Below are 22194 nucleotides of genomic sequence, written 5' to 3' on the forward strand. Positions count from 1 at the left end.
GTTTTTCTCTTTCTGACTTACTTCACTCTGTATGACAGACTCTAGGTCCATCCACCTCACTACAAATAACTCAATTTTGTTTCTTTTTATGGCTGAGGACTATTCCATTGTATATATGCACCACATATTCTTCTTTATCCATGCATCTGTCGATTGGACACTTAAGTTGCTTCCATGTCTGGCTATTGTAAATAGAGCTGCAATGAACATTGTGGTACGTGACTCTTTTTGAATTATGGTTTTCTCAGGGTGTATGCCCAGTAGTGGGATTGCTGGGCCGTATGGTAGTTCTATTTGTAGTTTTTTAAGGAAACTCCATACTGTTCTCCATAGTGGCTGTATCAATTTACATTCCCACCAACAGTGCAAGAGGGTTCCCGTTTCTCCACACCCTCTCCAGCATTTATTGTTTGTAGATTTTTTGATGATGGGCTGGACCAAGTCTGAACCACAGATGTCCACAGTGACACCTCTCTCCCTTACACAGGACTAACAGGCAGCACATTCATTAACAGTGTTAAAATGTAGATGCTTGCAAGGGAAAAAGAAAAGAATACATACCAGCATGAGTTATTTCTGGATGAGACCATTTTAAAATTTCCTTTTTTGGGCTTTATTTTCTAAAGTTTCAGCATTGAATGTTAGTATTATAATTTTAAAAAGCTATTTTCTCCACAATAAATATTATTTAAAAAACAAAAGTAAGTGATTGGGACTTCCCTGGTGGGCCAGTGGTTAACACTCCGTGATTCCACTGTAGGGGGCACGGGTTCGATCCCTGGTCAGGGAACTAAGATCCTGCATGCTTTGTGATGCGGCCAAAAGAAAAATAATAATAATAGTAAAATTTTTAAAATAAATAAGTAAATAAAAACAAAAATAAATGATTAAACATGTAACATAGGCAACGTCCTCTAGATCACTCTTGTTTGCTGGTTTTTTGTTGTTGTTTTGTTTTGTTTTTGGTTTACCTTCTACTCAGATTTGACATTGTTTTTTAAGCATTTACTGCATATTCAGCACTCCTCACTCTTTGGATGGTTACATTAGTAATAGGAGGTAAAGTCATTTCCTCTGGGATTTTGCAGTCTATGCAGAGGTTCAACATTTGCCTCCCAAATCTGAAACTAGAGCTCATTTAACTTTTTTTTTTTTGCAAAAAAATACGCCAGCTAATCACTACTTCTTTCTAGAGCTCAGCTATGGGAATTATTTTCATTAAGTATAGCTCCTATTAATAAAGGAAAGGAGAAAATTTAAAAAGAAATGAATAGAATGATTTCTTGGAAAGGAATATGAAACAGTAAAACTTCCTTTTGAAACAAAGGTGATTGTAAGACCACATATAAGTTATTTGAAAACAATACTAACATTATAATTCGGTTAAGGACAGCTTATAAGAATATTTAAACAACAGAGAACTTAATCTTGAATCAAGATAAAAAGAAAATCACAATGAATTGGTGTGAAATATCCTTATTAGAAAACCACGGAGAAATGTGTACGTCCACATGTCTGAGTTTTAAAGAGTTTGCCCTTGAATCTCACTAATCAATTGGCATTTGTTGGGGAAATATAATTAAAAACAAAATCTCTTCACAGCCCAGAAAATCCCTCTACAAAGAAAAGAAAGAAAACAATTGTTATTATTGAATAAGCATCAACCGGAATGCGATTCACATGTCGGGCCATCTGCTAAGAGATGGTAGAGACAGAAAGTCACCTCACACTCACAGCAGAGAGGGTGCAGCCCATGGCGTTAGGTTGGTTTTGCAATTTTCCGTGGGGGACAGCTGACGTTAGGCCCACCTCCTCCTGGGAAAGTGGGAGATGGGGTGATGTCTTCCTTGATGCAACTTTCTTAGATATGGCTCCCAGGTTCTTGGGAAATACTCCCGAGTTGTGAGACCAAGAAAAGGCTTATCTAGCCATTAAAAGGATTTACATACAGAGCAAGAAAATTTTAAAGAAAAGGGAAAAGTAGGGGGGTCTTTCCAGCAAGAATTAAGCCTCTTATTTGCCCTCACACATACTATGGGGTAATTTACCAACTCAATTTGCATCCAGTAATGAGCAAAAATAAATAAAGAACTCAGTAATTCAGGTTTATAGTTTTTCCTTTTTTGGCAAAACAGAAGAAATACACTCTTTTCTGATTGCCCAGACCAGGTTTTTTTTAAAAAAGTGTAGCACTATTAACATTTGGGGGGGCCAGATAATTTTTTGTGGTAGGAACTGTCCTGTGCACTCTAGAATGTTTAGCAGCATCCGTGGCCTCTACCCACTAGATGCCAGTAGGACATCCCCTGCACCCAACCTATGACAACTAAAAATGTCTCCAGACAGTGGCAAATGTCCCAGGTGGCGTGGGGATGAGAACCATCCTCCACTGAAAAGTCCTGGCCTAGACAAATTATCAAGACAAACAGCCCAACAGATAGTTGAGCCCAGACTGGGCTGGGATGCCAATAAGGCTTCTGCTCTCACTCCATGAGCCACACCTGTCTGATGCATGTTGCAGTAATGTTTGCTGTGGGCTGACCACTGCAATTATTAGAGGAACTTAAGAGTCTGTCCTCTTAATGGAAGACATCTCTGACCAGCTTAGAGTCAGCCTTTTTTTTTTTTTGCAGTACGCGGGCCTCTCACTGTTGTGGCCTCTCCCGTTGCAGAGCACAGGCTCCGGACGCACAGGCCTAGCGGCCATGGCTCACGGGCTTAGTTGCTCCGCAGCATGTGGGATCTTCCCGGACCAGGGCACGAACCCGTGTCTCCTGCATCGGCAGGCGGATTCTCAACCACTGCGCCACCAGGGAAGCCCTTTTTTTTTTTTTTTTAAGTAACAACACCTTAATTATCTTTCTCAGTTAGTCCAGGGAGCGGGGTTATGACCCAAACCATTGTAGCTTTAGGGGTTGTCTTGTATCCAAGGCCTAGTCAATTGCTCATCCTCCTAGCCACCATGAAAAAGTGTGAAAGAGGAATTCTTTTTCTTAGCTGTGAGGATGAGCCTGACTGAGAATGGAAGCAATTCAGGGGGAAGCAGAATTAAGAAGAAAGGAGACAGTATCCTGGGGAGAAAATTTGAGTCCTGGATCTAGCCATGCCTGAAGCCATCTTCTGAACTGTTTGTTCATGTGAGCATCAAAGCCATGGTTGGGGATTCAGCAAGTGGCATACAGCACTCACAGACTCTCCATGTTTTCCTCTTTTCCCAAATGAATCAGGGAGGTGGAGGTGGAAGAGCTTGGGGTCTTAACATCCTCTTCTAATCTACCTCAGAAGTGTGCTTCTATCTCTGCTCTGAAGTTCCTCTCCTAATCACGTTTGTTATAGTTATTTATATGGATGGCTTCTCTCTGCTACTGAGCTACATGTTTCCTAAGGACCAGATCCTATCAGATTCACCTTTACATCCTCTGCAGCACACAGTTGCCCCTCAATAGAAAGTACAGATTGTGTAAAGCAACTTGAGCAGGTACCAAACTCTGTGATCGACATGTATCTTAAATTGATGCCCTTCTGGTTTCCACAGTGAGATTAGAGGGAAATTTTCAGCAGTGTTCAGATTCCGGAAGCTGGGCCTGTTTATTCCCCCTTAGCCCTCTGGACTCCATCTTTCCTTCCTCTGTCTGTCTTCCTTACTCATAGTTATGGACAGACACAATGGCCAAATAGCTCAGTTGTCATTTTCTTTGCCAGCCAGTCCATGTTTCTTTGCATTTGAGAGACCTCCACCATGCATGAAAACTATCAATATAATTTTATGTTGGTTTATAAGTAACACCAAATTGACGTGCTTAAATAAAATACCCAAATAACACTTGGAAGCCTCTTAACTCACAATATGGATGTGACAAGTGGCCCCAGAAAAAAGGAATAGAGCTAATTCTTTTCCAAACAATTTGAGTTACCTATGGAACTGTTACCAACCAGGGTTCTTGGCCTTCCCCAATCAATAGAAATTGATGAGGCCGGACAAGACATTCAGGGGAGGCTTTAGTGGGGCCCCTGCTGCAACAGGGGGGAGCGAAACAAACAACGGGTTCCCTTGCTTGCTCACTCCCTGGGGGAGGGGTGAGGCAAGCTTGTTTCTTATATGGGGTGAGGGTAGGGGTGTGTCCAGGGGTCAGGCCAGAGGGGTGGCTTAGGTGTTTTTGCCCACCCCTTAGGTGGTGGTGTGTGCAGGGGGCATGCACAGTGCCCTGCTTTTGCTCCCAACACCCTGTTTTTGCTCCAGGCTCTTCAAAAGCGGCAGTTGGGTTTTTTGGTCTCTTTGCATCTTTGGGGTCCAGAATTTGGCATGCACGCAGTTACTTTTAGTCCCATACAGTTTCTTTGTATTTTGTTGCTCAAGGAGAGGTGTGTCCAGGTCCAAGCACTGCAGCACTGCAGCACTGCAGCAAAGGGTCCCAGGTCCCAGCCTGTCTCAGAACAATTTCCCTACAGTTCCAGCAGAGACCAGTCAGGGCACCTGTTTCCAGGAGTAGAATTCAAGCTTCTCATTCAACAGAGATCACTGAAGTTCACTGTGGAGGAGCAGAAATCTGGGATGGGGTGCCTAGATCTTAGCCTGCCTGGCGGCCTGCCTCAGACACAGGAACCCAATCGACTGCTGTGTATGAATGAAACCACTAGCCATTATGAATCAGGAACATGACAAGTATGCATTTGGAATAAATAATGGGAAAGACGCTTTCTCTCTGCTGAATTGACAAGAAAGAGGTTTCGGCAGCATCTGCTAGAATCTGCTCATTTAGCAGGAAAAGATAACAAAAAGGTCACCTCACAAGTCATCCTCCACCGTAAGTATGCACTGCCCTTGGTAACAGAAGGGCAGACGCAGTGACGGCCGAGCTTGTTCTTCTGCATGTGGGACCATTTGGTGAGGCAGCACATCATGCTCACCTTTTTCTTCTTTTTTTTTTTTTTTTTTTTGTGGTACGTGGGCCTCTCACTGTTGTGGCCTCTCCCATTGCAGAGCGCAGGCTCCGGACGCGCAGGCTCAGCGGCCATGGCTCACGGGCCCAGCCGCTCTGCGGCATGTGGGATCTTCCCGGACCGGGGCACGAACCCGTGTCCCCTGCATCGGCAGGCGGATTCTCAACCACTGCGCCACCAGGGAAGCCCTCACCTTTTTCTATGTGTGGATTCATGTCCTCCTTTTGTGCTTCTCTCAAGAACTTTCAGCTTCTCCTGCAAGAACACATGTTCCTTCAGTGAACATCTTGGCAAAGGCGAGTCTTTTTGGCAGCAGGGCCATTAACGATACTAGGTGCCGGCGTAAATCTAGGAAGCCAGGGCACAGGGGAAGGCAGTGACTCAATTACTGACAGCTGTTAGAGCCTCGTTTCTCTGCATTTTAGTTTCCCCAGCAGAGTGGCACAGACACCACCATCATTAACATTTAATTTTGATTTAGTACTTCTGCACAGGCTGGAACAACTAAAGTGCAGCCTGTTGCCTATAAAAGTTCAAGCCCCCTTGAGGTCATTCTGGACCGCACCTGCTCAAACCCAAGTGGTGGCTAGACAAAGCTTTTCAAGGTTGCTCCAGTTTCTGAAGGCTTCCTTCTGCTGCAGGAGTCCTGAAAGGTGAACTTAAGAGCTATGTGAAGAGCTGGAATAACTCATGCAAAACCCCCTTCCTACTCCCCTGTGATCACACTGAGAAAAAGAACCAAGAACTAATATTAAAGACCAAGGTCTAGGTTTCATAACATAGACTGAAGGAAACCAAGTATCAATCTTAGTGATGGCATGTTTTAAAGTGAGCTAAGTGGTGCATGTGGAACAAACCTTGGAAAGTGACAAAGATTCTCTTCTTGACCAAACTTTAAACGGGCTCATCTGAGCCCTCTTTTCGACCAGGCCTTAACTCTGGCCTAGAAAAACTGCAGACTCTCAGCACAAATGATGCCGTCCCACCCCTCCCCGCCTAGTCCCAAGCCCCCACTAAAAGATTTGAACAAACACTAACATAGCTCCTAACAGCTCAAGGCTGCACCCCTAGGATGACCCTACTCCCCCCTTAAACTGTTTGCCTGAGAAAACTGCCAGGAGGATTACTATTTGTTCCAGTCCAAACGTGGTAATAGACAGGCCCCTGCACGGCCCCCATTCCCGTTTAGTAGACTCTGGGGGGCTTGTTCTGACTTACACCACTACCTCCTGTCATACAGATACTAGAAGCTTGCTTCTCCTCTGGATAAGCACTGATCAATAAACCCAGTCTCTGCTGGAGGGCCCGCTCTTTCCCCTCCCGCTCCCCCATTCTTCCTTGAAAACGTCCATCACCTCCACACTTAGTACTGAATAAATCCTATCCTTACCGCTTTACCTAGTGTCCAGTTTATGTTTGACAAAGCTCAGGTCTACATTTTCTATCTGTCCTCGGCAGCAAGGACTAGACAGACAGATCACAGTGCTAACAAGGCCAAGGTGATGAACTTGATCTCCGTATGGCTCTGTCCATATTGTGGTCACACGTGTCCACCTCTGTCAGGTGTTTCACCAGGGCCTTTCATTGATCACAAGGTGAACCAGATGAGCACGTAGAGATGGCTCAGCACAAATCATTTGCTGCTGCTTTTTTGGTTCCTCATTACCGCTTTAAGAGTGCAAATATACAGATGGTGCTTGCAGCCTTCCCTCTGTACAGCTCAGCGAGAAGAGAACCTTCCTGTTGTCGCTCATGCTCTCCCCTCTCCCACCCACCCTTCTCCCTCTGTCTCAGACATTCCCATCACCTCCCACTTCTGTCTCTAGTGCCTGTAAGCATTTATCTTCTGTACACTGTGCTTCATGATGTGACCATCAGTGGTTCATGGTTCATGTAGTTATGCTTTACTGCTCCTAAAAGCAACAAGAACCAAATATTCCCTCGTTTTCCACGAGCGTCTAGCATCAGGCCAAGCACATCAAAACTATTCACTAAAATGCATGTAAATATTTTCATTGAGCTTTCAGATGACTTTGACAAATTTCAGCAAAATGATGTTGAATTCCTTCATCATTTCTAGGATGGGCAGTAGACTCTCAAAGTGCTTACACATTTATAAAGTAAACTAGTGTTATTGTGCTTCATGTAGAGTGAGTAGTCTTGTCTGTAGATTTTTTCCAATTTTATGTGTGATCATACAGTAATACTATATTTTACTACAAAGGAGGATCGTTTAGCATGCAACATTATCATAGCTAGTTCTTTATACTTACATTGCAGTTAGCCTACATTTTCCTAGTTTTATACATATCTCTTTATCATGATAACATACTTTTATGCCCCTTTGAAGACAGAAAACAAGGTCTGGGGTAATATCATAGACTAGATGGCTCATAAAACTTCTCAGAAGTTAGGGATTCAAACTTCCAATCTCTGTGGTAATTGGATCTTTTTTGTTGTCATTTTGTTTTAGTCAACTGGGGATAGGACTTTTTTACTTAAGTTGTTGAAGGGATAAATAAAAAGAAATCTTTTTACTGGAGAAAATGCAATTAATAAAAATGGTAAGGGGTACTTCCCTGGTGGTGTAGTAGTTAAGAATCCACCTGCCAATGCAGGGGACACAGGTTCGAGCCCTGGTCCAGGAAGATCCCATATGCTGCGGAGCAGCTAAGCCTGTGCGCCACAACTACTGAGCCTGCGCTCTAGAGCCCACGAGCCACAACTACTGAGCCTCAGCTCTAGAGCTCTTGTGCCACAACTACTGAAGCCCGCATACCTAGAGCCCGTGCTCTGCAACAAGAGAAGCCACCACGATGATGAGAAGCCCGTGCACCACAACAAAGAGTAGACCCTGCTTGCCGCAACTAGAGAAAGCCCACACACAGCACTGAAGACCCAATGCAGCCAAAAATAAATAAATAACAAACACATTTATTTAAAAAAAATGTAGGCATTCACCACAGTTAATTTCTATAGTTTTCAGGAACACAAAATAATCCTGTCAATGGGCCTAACACATTTAACTGAGATTGCTCATATGCTAAGACCCAGAAGGGGTCCTGCAGAATGGTAGCTCCCCAATTGTGTTCCAGGCTATTTTCAGATGTGTTCGTTTCCTATTGCTGCTGTAACAAAGTACCACACATTTAGTGGTTAAAAGCAACACAAATTTATATTACAGTTCTGGAGATCAGAAGTCTCAAAGGGTCTCAACAGGTTAACAGCTGGTGTCAGCAGAGCTGAGTTCCTTTCTGGAGGCTCTAGGACATAATCTGTTCCCTGGCCTTTCTCAGCTTCTAGAGGCTGCCTGCATGCCTTGGCTTGAGGCCCCTTCCATCAGTGTATTAACTTGTGCTGCCAGGTTCACATGTTTTAGTGCAGCCCTTAGACTAAAACTTCTACTGCCCTCTCTGTGCATATGGATCATTTTGGGGAGGTTTAATCATCTAATACAGTTGGTTCAGCTGGAGCAAAATCACTCATTTCCTCTAGAGTGGTAGTTTTAATTCTAATAGCAAAATTTTTATACATTACAAACATCCTGAAAGAGATGTATGTAATTCTCCTGAAAGAGAATTATCACATCTTTAAGTTTTACTCCAAGTGACCACATATCACTTGGGTAACCACTTACTGAAGAAAAGGATCAAAAGACTATTTTAAAAATGAAAAATGAAGCATGCTAATTCATCAACATCAAATTTGTATTTTTAATCACTTCATAGGATTTTAGGCAGGAGGAGGGGCTGTTATACTGATATATGCTGTCTGCCATCTTGATCAACTCCTTTCCAAACACACATAGGGTAGATTGTAATGCAAATAAACACAATCAAAGAAAGAATTATCAGCGTGACCTAGGTGTGACCTAGGATCTGCCTCTTATTAATGGAGTGATCCTGGGCAAGCCACACTTTCTTCATTTGTAACATAGGGTAAAAAACAACATGTACCTCAGATGGCTGTAAGGAAAACATTATGGAATTAAAAAGCTGTAGTGATTCTTGTGTGGGAAGGTTCTTACAAATGGAAGCAGAAAGCCAAGGAGAGTCTTACATTAGTCCTTCCTGAAAGGACTGAAAAAATATCAGTTTTAATATTTGTTGAGAGGATGGCTGGGTTTGAAATGCTTAAACTTGACCAAAAATTTGATGTACTCAATAGAAAAAAAAAAAATCTTTTTTTGTGGTGGTGGTTACTTATTTGAGCTTATAATGCAAACCCAAAGAAGCTAGGACATTATAAAGATCTTGGTGAAGTTAAACATTCTAGAAATGGGCAAGCTTGCTCATAGCTTGAAAAAATTACAAAAAGGAAAATTATTTTCCTTTTTTTCCTTTTTCCTGGACTTCCTGAAATTTTTAATGTCTTGAAGCTTGATACAAAGGAACTGTGGGTACACTCCTTGATGCTTCAGTGCAGTCAGATGATGCCATCAAAAAGCCCATATTCAAATCTTTTCATTTACTTAGAATTTAACTTGGTTTAGGAACAGAGGTAGAGATTCAGCTTAATATTTCCCTAAAACATGAGGTAGCCATTGTTTGAACTCCATTCACTGAGTTATCCATCTTCTCCATTGTGACTCAAGTGTCACCTGTATTAGCTATTGATTTCTCTGCCTACCACCTCTCCCCTTCCGCTTCTGAAAAAACTAACACAAAACAAAAACTCTACACCCTGGCCACAGAGGTGGGCAAAGGACCAATTAGACCAATGAGAATCCCTCCCAGCAACTTCTCTACCTGGAATGGCAACAGAGAGCTCATTTTGCTTTGATCTTGAAGCCACTGAGTCAGTCAGTCTAGAGTTGCCCGACAAAGAAGAGGTGGCAAGTCCTGAGGTGCTGTGTCTCTGGCTCCAGTTGCTCCAAGGCCAGTTCTATTGCTGCTATGGTTTGAGAATGTGGCTGCTAAATTTTCTTTTTTGTTTAAGTTAGATATACCTGGGTTTTTATCAATCAAAACTGAAAAACCATGTTTATTATATATTAAGTTCTTAAATGTCTTTCAATCTATTTTTACTCTCCACTCTGTTCCCACTAATCTACTTTTCTCTTCTTCTCTAGAGCTGAACTGTTTCAATTTCTTTACATTTTAATATCTTTCAGGGCTAATCTCCCATCATTACCCTTGGTTACAGCCTTTCAGTTGGACTGACCTAGAGATACTGATCGGGGGAGGGGGAGATGGTCCCAGACTGCAGGTACAGGTTTTCTAGTTTCTGTAAAGGTACCCCTCCAACTTGCCATCTCGAATCTTAAATTAATAAGTTGGGATTATTGATCAGTCTCTTATAAGTTGGTTAGCAAGAATCAGGACTCCCTTAGAGACTTGCTCACTTGAGCAAACTAACCATACTGGGGTTACTAGATTTTGTGTGTGTGTGTGTGTGTGTGTGTGTGTGTGTGTGTGTGGTACGCGGGCCTCTCGCTGTTGTGGCCTCTCCCTTTGCGGAGCACAGGCTCCGGACGCGCAGGCTCAGCGGCCATGGCTCACGGGCCCAGCCTCCCCACGGCATGTGGGATCTTCCCGGACAGGGGCACGAACCCGCGTCCCCTGCATCGGCAGGCGGACTCTCAACCACTGCGCCACCAGGGAAGCCCGAGGGGTTACTAGATTTTAAAACACCAAAGGCTTGACTATGGACCTCTGGGGCACACCTCAGTGGCTGCACCCAAGCAGCCAGTAGGTGGGCCAGCTGCTCTTTTACAATCTTTTTAGTTGCAATAAATGAAATATGTGCAGTACAGCCCAGGATTCTACCAGGACGTTAGGATGCCATACTGTGCCTCATATGGAGGGGTGAGGTGTGACAACGTGATGTAATGCTAGGGACAAAATCAAGCAAGGTGAAAGGGACACTCAGGAAGGACAAAATGGGAAAAATTCTACCAAGACAATACTGTATATTGGTTAAGTGCAGAGACTTTAGATTGGGATGGGCTGGGTCTGAATCCCTGCTCTGCCACGAACAGTACATGACCTTGGGCAAGTTACTCTAATTTTATCGGCACCACTTTTCCAACAGCATTTGCTCACTTTGTGTCTTTATGTCACATTTTGGTAATTCTAACAATATTTCAAACTTATTCATTATTATTATATTTGTTATGATGATCTGTGATCAGTGATCTTTGATGCTACCACTGCAAAAAGATTACAACTCACTAAAGGCTCAGATGATGGTTAGCATTTTCTAGCAATAAAGTATTTTTTATTAAGGTATCTACATTGTTTTATTTTAGACATAATGCTATTGCAGACCTAACAGACTACAGTATAGTGTAAACGTAACTTTACATGCATGGGAAAACCAAAAAATTCATGTGACTTGCTTTACTGCAATAATTGCTTTTTTGTGGTGGTCTGGAACCGAACCCACAATATTTCTGAGGTGTGCCCATATCGTAATGGTCTACAGCGTTAAGGCACAAATAACTTAGACTGTGGATCTATTTGCAAAGTTTCCAATGGATGTCTCTCAGACAGGTGAGGAAAACTTTAACTAAACCAGTTCAGTACTTATAAATATTGCTAGTTATTACTTTTTTTCTTGTTTAACTAGTCATCTACATTTGAACTATTAATCTGAAAAGGGAGGGGGGAGAGCCAGTATTTAAGTTGTGTTTAAAGAGAATATTTAAATTATTAATTTGAGTAGAATTCCTTTTTTCACAGAGGTTCTTACTTTGTGCAATAAACTGGGGTAGGTGCTGTGTGGATACAAAGATGGTAACAAAGGTCTTGGCCCTCCAGGAGATTTCAAACTAGTCACATTAAAAAAGACATGGGGAAGGAGGAACCAAGACAGCAGAGTAGAAGTACATGCTCTCACTCCCTCTTGTGAGAACACCAGAATCACAACTAGCTGCTGGACATTCATCGACAGGAAGACACTGGAACTCACCAAAAAAGATACCTCACATCCAAAGACAGGAGAAGCCACAATGAGACGGTAGGAGGGGCGCAATCACAGTAAAATCAAATCCCATAACTGCTGGAAGGGTGACTCACAGACTGGAGAACACTTATACCACAGAAGTCCACCCACTGGAGTGAAGGTTCTGAGCCCCACATCAGGCTTCCAAACCTGGGGGTCCGGCAACAGGAGGAGGAATTCCTAGAGAATCAGACTTTGAAGCGTACAGGGAATTGACTGCAGGACTTCGACAGGACTGGGGGAAACAGAGACTCCACTCTTGGAGGGCACACACAAAGTAGTGTGTGCATCGGGACCCAGGGGAAGGAGCAGTGACCCCAGGGGCGACTGAACCAGACCTACCTGCTAGTGTTAGAGGGTCTCCTGCAGAGGCCGGGGGTGGCTCTGTTTCATGGTGGGGACAAGAACACTGGCAGCAGAAGTTCTGGGAAGTACTCCTTGGTGTGAGCCCTCCCAGAGGCTGTCATTAGCCTCACGAGAGAGCCCAGGTAGGCTCCAGTGTTGGGTTGCCTCAGGCCAAACAATCAACAGGGAGGGAACCCAGCCCCACCCATCAACAGTCAAGTGGATTAAAGTTTTACTGAGCTCTGTCCACCAGAGCCAACAGTCAGCTCTACCCAACACCAGTCCCTCCCATCAAGCCTCTTAGATAGCCTCATCCACCAGAGGGCAGACAGCAGAAGAAAGAAGAACTACAATCCTGCAGCCTGTGGAACAAAAACCAAATTCACAGGAAGACAGACAAGATGAAAAGGCAGAGGACTATGTACCAGATGAAGGAACAAGATAAAAACCCCAGAAAAACAACTAAATGAAGTGGAGATAGGCAACCTTCCAGAAAAGGGATTCAGAATAATGATAGTGAAGATGATCCAGGACCTCAGAAAAAGAATGGAGGCAATGACTGAGAAGATGCAAGAAATGTTTAACAAAGACCTAGAAGAATTAAAAAACAAGCAAACAGAGATGAACAATACAATAACCGAAATGAAAACTACACTAGAAAGAATCAATAGCAGAATAACTGAGGCAGAAGAACAGATAAGTGACCAGGAAGACAGAATGGTGGAATTCACCACTTCAGAACATAATAAAGAAAAAAGAATGAAAAGAAATGAAGACAGCCTAAGAGACCTCTGGGACAACATTAAATGCAACAACATTCCCATTATAGGGGTCCCAGAGGAGAAGAGAGAAAGGACCAGAGAAAATATTTGAAGAGATTATAGTTGAAAACTTCCCTAACATGGGAAAGGAAATAGCCACCAAAGTCCAGGAAGCACAGCGAGTCCCATACAGGAGAAACACACCGAGACACATAATAATCAAATTGGCAAAGATTAAAGACAAAGAAAAGTTATTGAAAGCAGCAAGGGAAAAATGACAAATAACATACAAGGGAACTCCCATAAGGTTAACAGCTGATTTCTCAGCAGAAACTCTACAAGCCAGAAGGGAGTGGCATGATATACTTAAAGTGATGAAAGGGAATAACCTACAACCAAGATTACTGTACCTGGCAAGGATCTCATTCAGATTCCATGGAGAAATCAAAAGCTTTATAGACAAGCAAAAGCTAAGAGAATTCAGCACCATCAAACCAGCTCTACAACAAACTCTAAAGGAATTTCTCTAAGTGGGAAACACAAGAGAAGAAAAGGACTTACAAACGCAAACCCCAAACAATTAATAAAATGGTCATAGGAACATACATACTGATAATTATCTTAAACATGAATGGATTAAATGCTCCAACCAAAACACACAGGCTCGCTGACTGGATACAAAAATAAGACCCATATATATGCTGTCTACAAGAGACCCACTTCAAACCTAGGGACACATACAGGCTGAAAGTGAGTGGATGGAAAAAGACATTCCATGCAATGGAAATCAAAAGAAAGCTGGAGTAGCAATACTCATATCAGATAAAATAGACTTTACAATAAAGATTGTTACAAGAGACAAGGAAGGACACTACATAACGATCAAGGGATGAATCCAAGAAGAAGATACAACAATTATAAATATATATGCACACAACATAGGAGCACCTCAATACATGAGGCAACTGCTAACAGCTATAAAAGAGGAAATCGACAGTAACACAGTAACAGTGGGGGACTTTAACACCTCACTTACACCAATGGACAGATCATCCAAAATGAAAATAAATAAGGAAACAGAAGCTCTAAATGACACAATAGACCAGATATATTTAATTGATATTTATAGGACATTCAATCCAAAAATAGCAGATTACACTTCCTTCTCAAATGCACATGGAACATTCTCCAGGATAGATCACATCTTGGGTCACAAATCAAGCCTCAGTAAACTTAAGAAAATTGAAAGCATATCAAGCATCTTTTCTGACCACAACGCTATGAGATTAGAAATGAATTACAGGGAAAAAAACGTAAAAAACACGAACACATGGCGGCTAAACAATACGTTATTAAATAACCAAGAGATCATGGAAGAAATCAAAGAGGAAATCAGAAAATACCTAGAGACAAATGACAATGAAAACACGATGATCCAAAACCTATGGGATGCAGCAAAAGCAGTTCTAAGAGGGAAGCTTACAGCTATACAAGCCTACCTCAAGAAACAAGAAAAATCTTAAATAAAACAGGCTAAAATCTCAAATAAACAACCTAACCTTACACCTAAAGGAACTAGAGAAAGAAGAACAAACAAAACCCAAAGTTAGCAGAAGGAAAGAAATCATCAAGATCAGAGAATCAATGAAATAGAAACAAAAATACAATAACAAAGATCAATAAAACTAAAAGCTGGTTCTTTGAGAAGATAAACAAAATTGATAAATCATTAGACAGACTCATCAAGAAAAAGAGGGAGAGGACTCAAATCAATAATATTAGAAATGAAAAAGGAGAAGTTACAACAAGACACCACAGAAATACAAAGCATCCTAAGAGACTACTACAAGCAACTCTATGCCAATAAAATGGACAACCTGGAAGAAATAGACAAATTCTTAGAAAGGTATAACCTTCCAAGACTGAACCAGCAAGAAAGAAAATATGAACAGACCAATCACAAGTAATGAAATTGAAACAGTGATTAAAAATCTTCCAACAGGGCTTCCCTGGTGGTGCAGTGGTTAAGAATCCACCTACCAATGCAGGGGATAAGGGTTCGAGCCCTGGTCCAGGAAGATCCCACATGTCACGGAGCAACTAAGCCCGTGTGCCACAACTATTGAGCCTGCACTCTAGAGCCCGCGAGCCACACCTACTGAAGCCCATGTGCCACAACTACTGAAGCCCGTGCGCCTAGAGCCTATGATCTGCAACAAGAGAAGCCACCACAATGAGAAGGCTGTGCCCCGCAACAAAGAGGATCCCCCGCTCACTGCAACTACAGAAAGCCTGCGTGCAGCAGTGAAGACCCAATGTAGCCAAAAATTAAATAAATGAATAAATAAATAAATTTAAAAAAATCTTCCAACAAACAAAAGTCCAGGACCAGATGGCTTCACAGGTGAATTCTATCAAACATTTAGAGAAGAGCTAACACCCATCCTTCTCAAACTCTTCCAAAAAACTGCAGAGGAAGAAACACTCCCAAACTCATCCTATGAGGACACCATCACCCTGATACCAAAACCAGACAAAGATACTACAATAAAAGAAAATTACAGACCAATATCACTGATGAATATAGATGCAAAAATCCTCAACAAAATACTAGCAAACAGAATCCAACAACACATTAAAAGGATCATACACCACGATCAAGTCGGATGTATCCCAGGCATGCAAGGATTCTTCAATATATGCAAATCAATCAATGGGATACACCATATTAACAAATTGAAGAATAAAAACCATATGATCATCTCAATAGATGCAGAAAAAACTTCTGACAAAATTCAACACACATTTATGATAAAAACTCTCCAGAAAGTGGGCATACAGGGAACCTACCTCAACATAATAAAGGCAATATACAACAAACCCACAGCAAACATCATTCTCAATGGTGAAAAACTGAAAGCATTTACTCTAAGATCAGGAACGAGACAAGGATGTCCACTCTCACCACTATTATTCAACATAGTTTTGGAAGTCCTAGCCACGGCAATCAGAGAAGAAAAAGAAATAAAAGGAATACAAATTGGAAAAGAAGAAGTAAAACTGTCCCTGTTTGCAGATGACATGATAATGTACATAGAGAATCCTAAAAATGCCACCAGAAAACTACTTGAGCTAATCAATGAATTTGGTAAAGTTGCAGGATACAAAATTAATGCACAGAAATCTCTTGCATTCCTATACACTAATGATGAAAAATCTGAAAGAGAAATTATGGAAACACTCCCACTTACCATTGCAACAAAAAAAATAAAATACCTAGGAATAAACCTACCTAGGGAGAAAAAAGACCTGTATGCAGAAAACTATAAGACACTGATGAAAGAAATTAAAGATGATAGCAACAGATGGAGAGATATACCATGTTCTTGGATTGGAAGAATCAACATTGTGAAAATGACTATACTACTCAAAGCAATCTACAGATTCACTTCAATCCCCATCAAATTACCAATGGCACTTTTTACGGAACTAGAACAAAAAGTCTTAAAATTTGTATGGAGACACAAAAGACCCCGAATAGCCAAAGCAGTCTTCAGGGAAAAAAATGGAGCTGGAGGTATCAGACTCCATGACTTCAGACTATACTACAAAGCTACAGTAATCAAGACAATATGATACTGGCACAAAAACAGAAATATAGATCAATGGAACAGGACAGAAAGCCCAAAGATAAACCCATGCCCCTGTGGTCAACTAATCTATGACAAAGGAGGCAACGATATACAATGAAGAAAAGGCAGTCTATTTAATAAGTGGTGCTGGGAATACTGGACAGCTATGTGTAAAAGAATGGAATTAGAACACTCCCTAACACCATAAATGAAAATAAACACAAAATGGATTAGAGACCTAAGTGTAAAACTGGACCCTATAAAACTCTTAGAGGAAAACATAGGAAGAACACTCTTTGACATAAATCACAGCAAGATCTTTTTTGATCCACCTCCTAGAGTAATGGAAATAAAAACAAAAATAAACAAATGGGACCTAATGAAACTTCAAAGGAAACCATAAACAAGACCAAAAGACAACCCTCAGAATGGGAGAAAATATTTGCAAACGAATCAATAGACAAAGGATTAATCTCCAAAATATGTAAACAGCTCATGCAGCTCAATATTAAAGAAACAAACAACCCAATCCAAACATGGCCAGAAGACCTAAATAGACAGTTCTCCAAAGAACATATACAGATGGCCAAGAAGCACATGAAAACCTGCTCAACATCACTAATTGTTAAGAGAATTGCATATCAAAACTACAATGAGGTATCACCTCACACCAGTTAGAATGGGCATCATCAGAAAATCTACAAACAACAAATGCTGGAGAGGGTGTGGAGAAAAGGGAACCCTCTTGCACTGTTGGTGGGAATGTAAATTGATACAGCCACTGTGGAGAACAGTATGGAGGTTCCTTAAAAATCTAAAAATAGAATTACCTTATGATCCAGCAATCCCACTACTGGGCATATACCCAGAGAAAACCAGAATTCTAAAAGACACATGCACCCCAATGTTCACTGCAGCACTATTTACAATAGCCAGGTCATGGAAGCAACCTAAATGCCGATCGACAGATGAATGGATATAAGTTGTAGTACATATATACAATGGAATATTACTCAGACATAAAAAGGAATGAAATTGAGTCATTTGTTGAGATGTGGATGGATCTGGAGACTGTCATACAGAGTGAAGTAAGTCAGAAAGAGAAAAACAAATACTATATATTAACGCATGTATGTGGAACCTAGAAAAATGGGATGAACTGGTTTGCAGGGCAGAAGTTGAGACACAGATGTGGAGAACAAACGTATGGACGCCAAGGGGGGAAAACTGTGGTGGAGTGGTGATGGTGGTGTGCTGAATTGGGTGATTGGGACTGACATGTATACACTGATGTGTATAAAATTGATGACTAATAAGAACCTGTAGTGTTAACAAACAAACAAACAAAAAACAACGAATACTAAACTTTCTTTGTGTTATTTGTATGGAAATATGTTAATATAAATGTTTCAGACATTACATGAAAGTTCTAAAAATCTTATATGTTCTGGTATAATGTTATAAGCCATAATCCTAGTTATTACTTTAAAATGTATATCTCAGAAATAACTAAATTTCCTTGTCAATTGCATTACTATGAACTTTCATCAAATCTTTAACTGTGGTCATTTTTAAGTCTTTTGTCATTTGCAGACAGTTCTGGGTGTACTCTGATGCTTTTGCAAATATATTCCTATAAAAGGGTTTCATGTTCAAGGAATTCATGGAAAAGACTCTGACAAGTACAGGTTTCTGGTAACTACTGACTATACTGCTGAACTGAATGAATAAGCATTTTCAGAACTGTAATGAAAAGCTGATGAATTCATAAAAGTGCTAACAAAAGATCAAGATGATGGGACTGAGTGAACTGATGAGGATGATTATAATTTCTTTGACTTTCTGTTTGAAAAAAAAAAAATGGGGATAAAAAAATAAAAATAAAAAAGACATGTTCATAAACGAGGGACTCACAATACTTATAGGAAGGTAAAAACCCATGTATGGGGTGGGGAGGAGGTTGAACTTGGACAATTTCTTAGAGGAGATAATATTCGAGCATTCTTAGTTGAAACTTGAAGTACTTAGTACACTTTAAAGATAATTTCCCATGCATGGGGAATAGCATAAGGCAGTTAGGAAAGAGAGAGTTTGGAAATCCCAGGGAAAATTCTGGGATTTCAAATAGTCCAGTTTGATGAAAGAAATGGGTAAGAGGATAATGAAAGATCTGGGTAAAAGGGTAGGTTGGGGATATGTTGAGAAAGCTGGATTTCATTTTGTGGTAGACACCAGATTTTTGAGCAGAGAAATAATGCATAATTATGTATGGAATTATGGGTGACAGGAATATTCAAACATCATCCACAGTTCTTAATATATAATTAAAATATATTTTTTTCACTCATAAATTACAGGGAATCTTTAATAAAACATATGTACAATAAATAATTCATACTTAAAAATGTTCATCTGACAGTTTCATGCCTTTTCAACGGAAGAGGCCACAATACCAGGGAAATCAGAAGGCAGTCTCAATAACTCTTCTACTTCTTCTTGCAAAGCCTCTGCTTTCTCATGCAACAGCAACTACAATAAAAAATCAAGACATGAGGCAAAAACACCAATTTCTAGAGAACTGTTAACATTTTACCGCCATCTGTTTGACACCTGAATCCTTACATACCACCAAACTAGACATTAAAACTAATAATGAGATTGAAAAATGGCCACTTAAGAACAAGTGATTACAATTAATGAAGCTGAGACATTTAGTTAAAGCCATTTTAGCTGATCACTGCACTGGGCATACCCAAAATAAGGGAGCTTTAATACTCTCAAAGATTTGTTTTATTGAAGACTCAGCCACTTAAAAATTAACTTTTTTTTTTTTTCTTTTTTCTTCCGTGGTACACGGGCCTCTCACTGTTGTGGCCTCTCCCTTTGCGGAGCGCAGGCTCTGGATGCACAGGCTCAGTGGCCATGGCTCACGGGCCCAGCCGCTCCGCAGCATGTGGGATCTTCCCGGACCGGGGCACGAACCCGTGTCCCCTGCATCGGCAAGCGGATTCTCAACCACTGCGCTACCAGGGAAGCCCAAAAAATTAACTTTTAATCTATACAATTTAAGACAATTTTGTAAAAATTTAATTAGTTCTTGAAAATGTTATCCTTTATATATGGATTTCACTATTCCTCAAAGTTTAGTATGCTATCTTTTAAAAGCTTATCAGTGTTTCAAAGAAAAGTTTTATTCAAGCTCCTAAAATTAATATGGTTAATTTCAAAAGAAGCATAATGAGCAAAGAAAGTATTTCTAAACCCAGCACATAGCAGATGTCAATGAAAATTTGCTGAATAATGATTTCTCCCCTTTCTTTAAAAAAGTCAGAAATAAAATATTCGTATTTGTTGCATCTGGGTTTTGAGTATATTGGTGTGAAATATTTGCACTATTTCCCTTATAACATTTTTATAATAAAAAGGTCAGCAAAATCACACAGAGGACAAAAACCACTCTCTACCAATTTGATATAAAGCATAACATTATTTAGCACTATATAAAGGAGTCTAAAATGTAATTAGGATGTATATATATAACTGACACTTTGCTGCACAGCAGAAATGAATACAACATTGTAAATCAACTATACTCCAATAAAAATTAATTTAAAAAAAGAAATTTCAAATATAAAAAAAATTAAGCAATGAAGTCAAGAAATAAAAATGTAATTAGGTGAGCTTTCCAGTAACTGAGGTAATGGTGACCATGCAAAATGAATCTACCAACACATCCTGTAAGCACTCCACAGATCACCAAGAACAATAAGTAAACCATACAAAACTCACATGTCAACATTACTAGAGTACAGAGAACACCACCAACATCAAATGACTTGAAGTGTTCTGTTTACCCCTCAGAGGTCAACTAGTAACCTCTGTTACTAATTCTTTTTTTTTAAAATTTATTTTATTTTTATTTTTGGCTGTGTTGGGTTTTCATTGCTGACTAATTCTTTATATTAAGATTTCCTGTTCAAATTACTGTGTGGTTTCTGTTCCTAATGATTAGACCCTAACTGATACAACCAGAAAGTAAGAAAGTACACCAATAATGATGGGGACAGGCCAAAAAGACACAGGAGCCAGTTTGCAGGGGCTCTTCCTGGCCAACTCTGAGACCATTTGACTACCAAAATAAGTATGAACCCATCGTTCACTCTGATATAAATAAATGAATTAAAAGATAAATGAGGGGGTTTCCCTGGTGGCGCAGTGGTTGAGAGTCTGCCTGCCGATGCAGGGGACATCGGTTCGTGCCCTGGTTCGGGAGGATCCCACATGCCGCGGAGCGGCTGGGCCCGTGAGCCATGGCCGCTGAGCCTGCGCGTCCGGAACCTGTGCTCCGCAACGGGAGAGGTCACAACAGTGGGAGGCCTGCGTACCGCAAAACAAAACAAAACAAAACAAAACAAAAAAAAAACAAACAAACAAAAAAAACGATAAATGAGGAAGGAATAGCTTTTCCTCATAGTAAAATGCCAATAAAAAATATAGAGAGAACAATGGAGCTAGAAAATCACCACTTGACAAACATAGAAATAACTGAGGCAAAAATCATCAATGAATGCTAAAACAAGTGTGTGAAAGTTTAATGAAGAATAGGATATCTACATGGTTTCAAAGTATCCACTCTGAAAATACTAATAAAAAGGGAAAAATAATAACTTTACAGTGGAAAAGCTTGCCAGATGACACTTCCTTAACCGAATGTGATAAAGTGACATCCTGTGGCTCCTGATCTGATGTACTAAGGACACACAACATTTTTGTGGCATTCCTGCAAAAACCTGTTTAACCTCAATATAATCCTAACTGGTTTCCTTACTTCCATTCTTGCTCCCCTATTTGCAACCTCTAACCCACTCTTCTACTCAAAATCCTGCAAGGAATATCCATTTTACTCTTTCAAGCTTACTGGAAAAGCAGAAGGGATGGTGGGAAGGAGAGCATGTACCTCAGTCCATAAGATGGAAGCTATATATTAAGACTGGCTGAGCAATGAGACAGGGGAAGTATGGGTCCTTGGACACACAACTGATTCTTCATATCAGCTGTGAACTGTTTGTGCTTGAACTAATAAACCTTTAACATTTAAAGTCACTTATTTTGGCCATCGTTACCACAGCTCCCTTTGTATCCTTAATAACATATAGTGTAACTCTATAGTCCTGCTCTACTACTTATTGACTAGCTGTGTTTCCTTGGGTAAATCAATTTCTTTAAAGCTTACTTACTTATTTATTAATAGATTTAATTAATTAATTTACTTATTTATTTTTGGTTGTGCTGGGTCTTCGTTGCTGTGCACGGGCTTTCTCTAGTTGCTGCAAGTGTGGGCTACTCTTTGTTGTGGTGCACAGGCTTCTCACTGAGGTGGCTTCTCTTGTTGCCAAGCATGGGCACTAGGTGCACGGGCTCAGGAGCTGTGGCTTGTGGGCTCTACAGTGCAGGCTCAGTAGTTGTGGCGCACAGGCTTAGATGCTCCACGGCATGTGGGATCTTCCTGGACCAGGGCTCAAACCTGTGTCCCCTGCATTGGCAGGCATATTCTTAATGACTGTGCCACC

General features: G+C 40.7%; 1 protein-coding gene across 4 annotated transcripts in view; it reads right to left on the reverse strand.

The window, feature by feature from the left end:
- Positions 1 to 5155: 5155 nt before the first annotated feature.
- HELQ (helicase, POLQ like) overlaps positions 5156 to 22194 on the reverse strand; it is a 55391-nt gene continuing 38352 nt past the window's right edge. For 3 of the 4 annotated variants that reach the window (XM_067035962.1, XM_067035963.1, XM_059066970.2), the window contains one exon: positions 18930 to 19153. In XM_067035962.1, coding sequence (XP_066892063.1) covers positions 19046 to 19153 — 108 coding nt within the window. In that variant the 3' untranslated portion in view covers positions 18930 to 19045. Of the gene's footprint in view, positions 5197 to 18929; positions 19154 to 22194 lie in introns of those variants that run through there. The other variant, XM_059066971.2, reaches the window with a different exon arrangement.

Source organism: Kogia breviceps, chromosome 6 (assembly GCF_026419965.1).
Source record: "Kogia breviceps isolate mKogBre1 chromosome 6, mKogBre1 haplotype 1, whole genome shotgun sequence".
NCBI classification, from domain to species: domain Eukaryota; kingdom Metazoa; phylum Chordata; class Mammalia; order Artiodactyla; family Physeteridae; genus Kogia; species Kogia breviceps.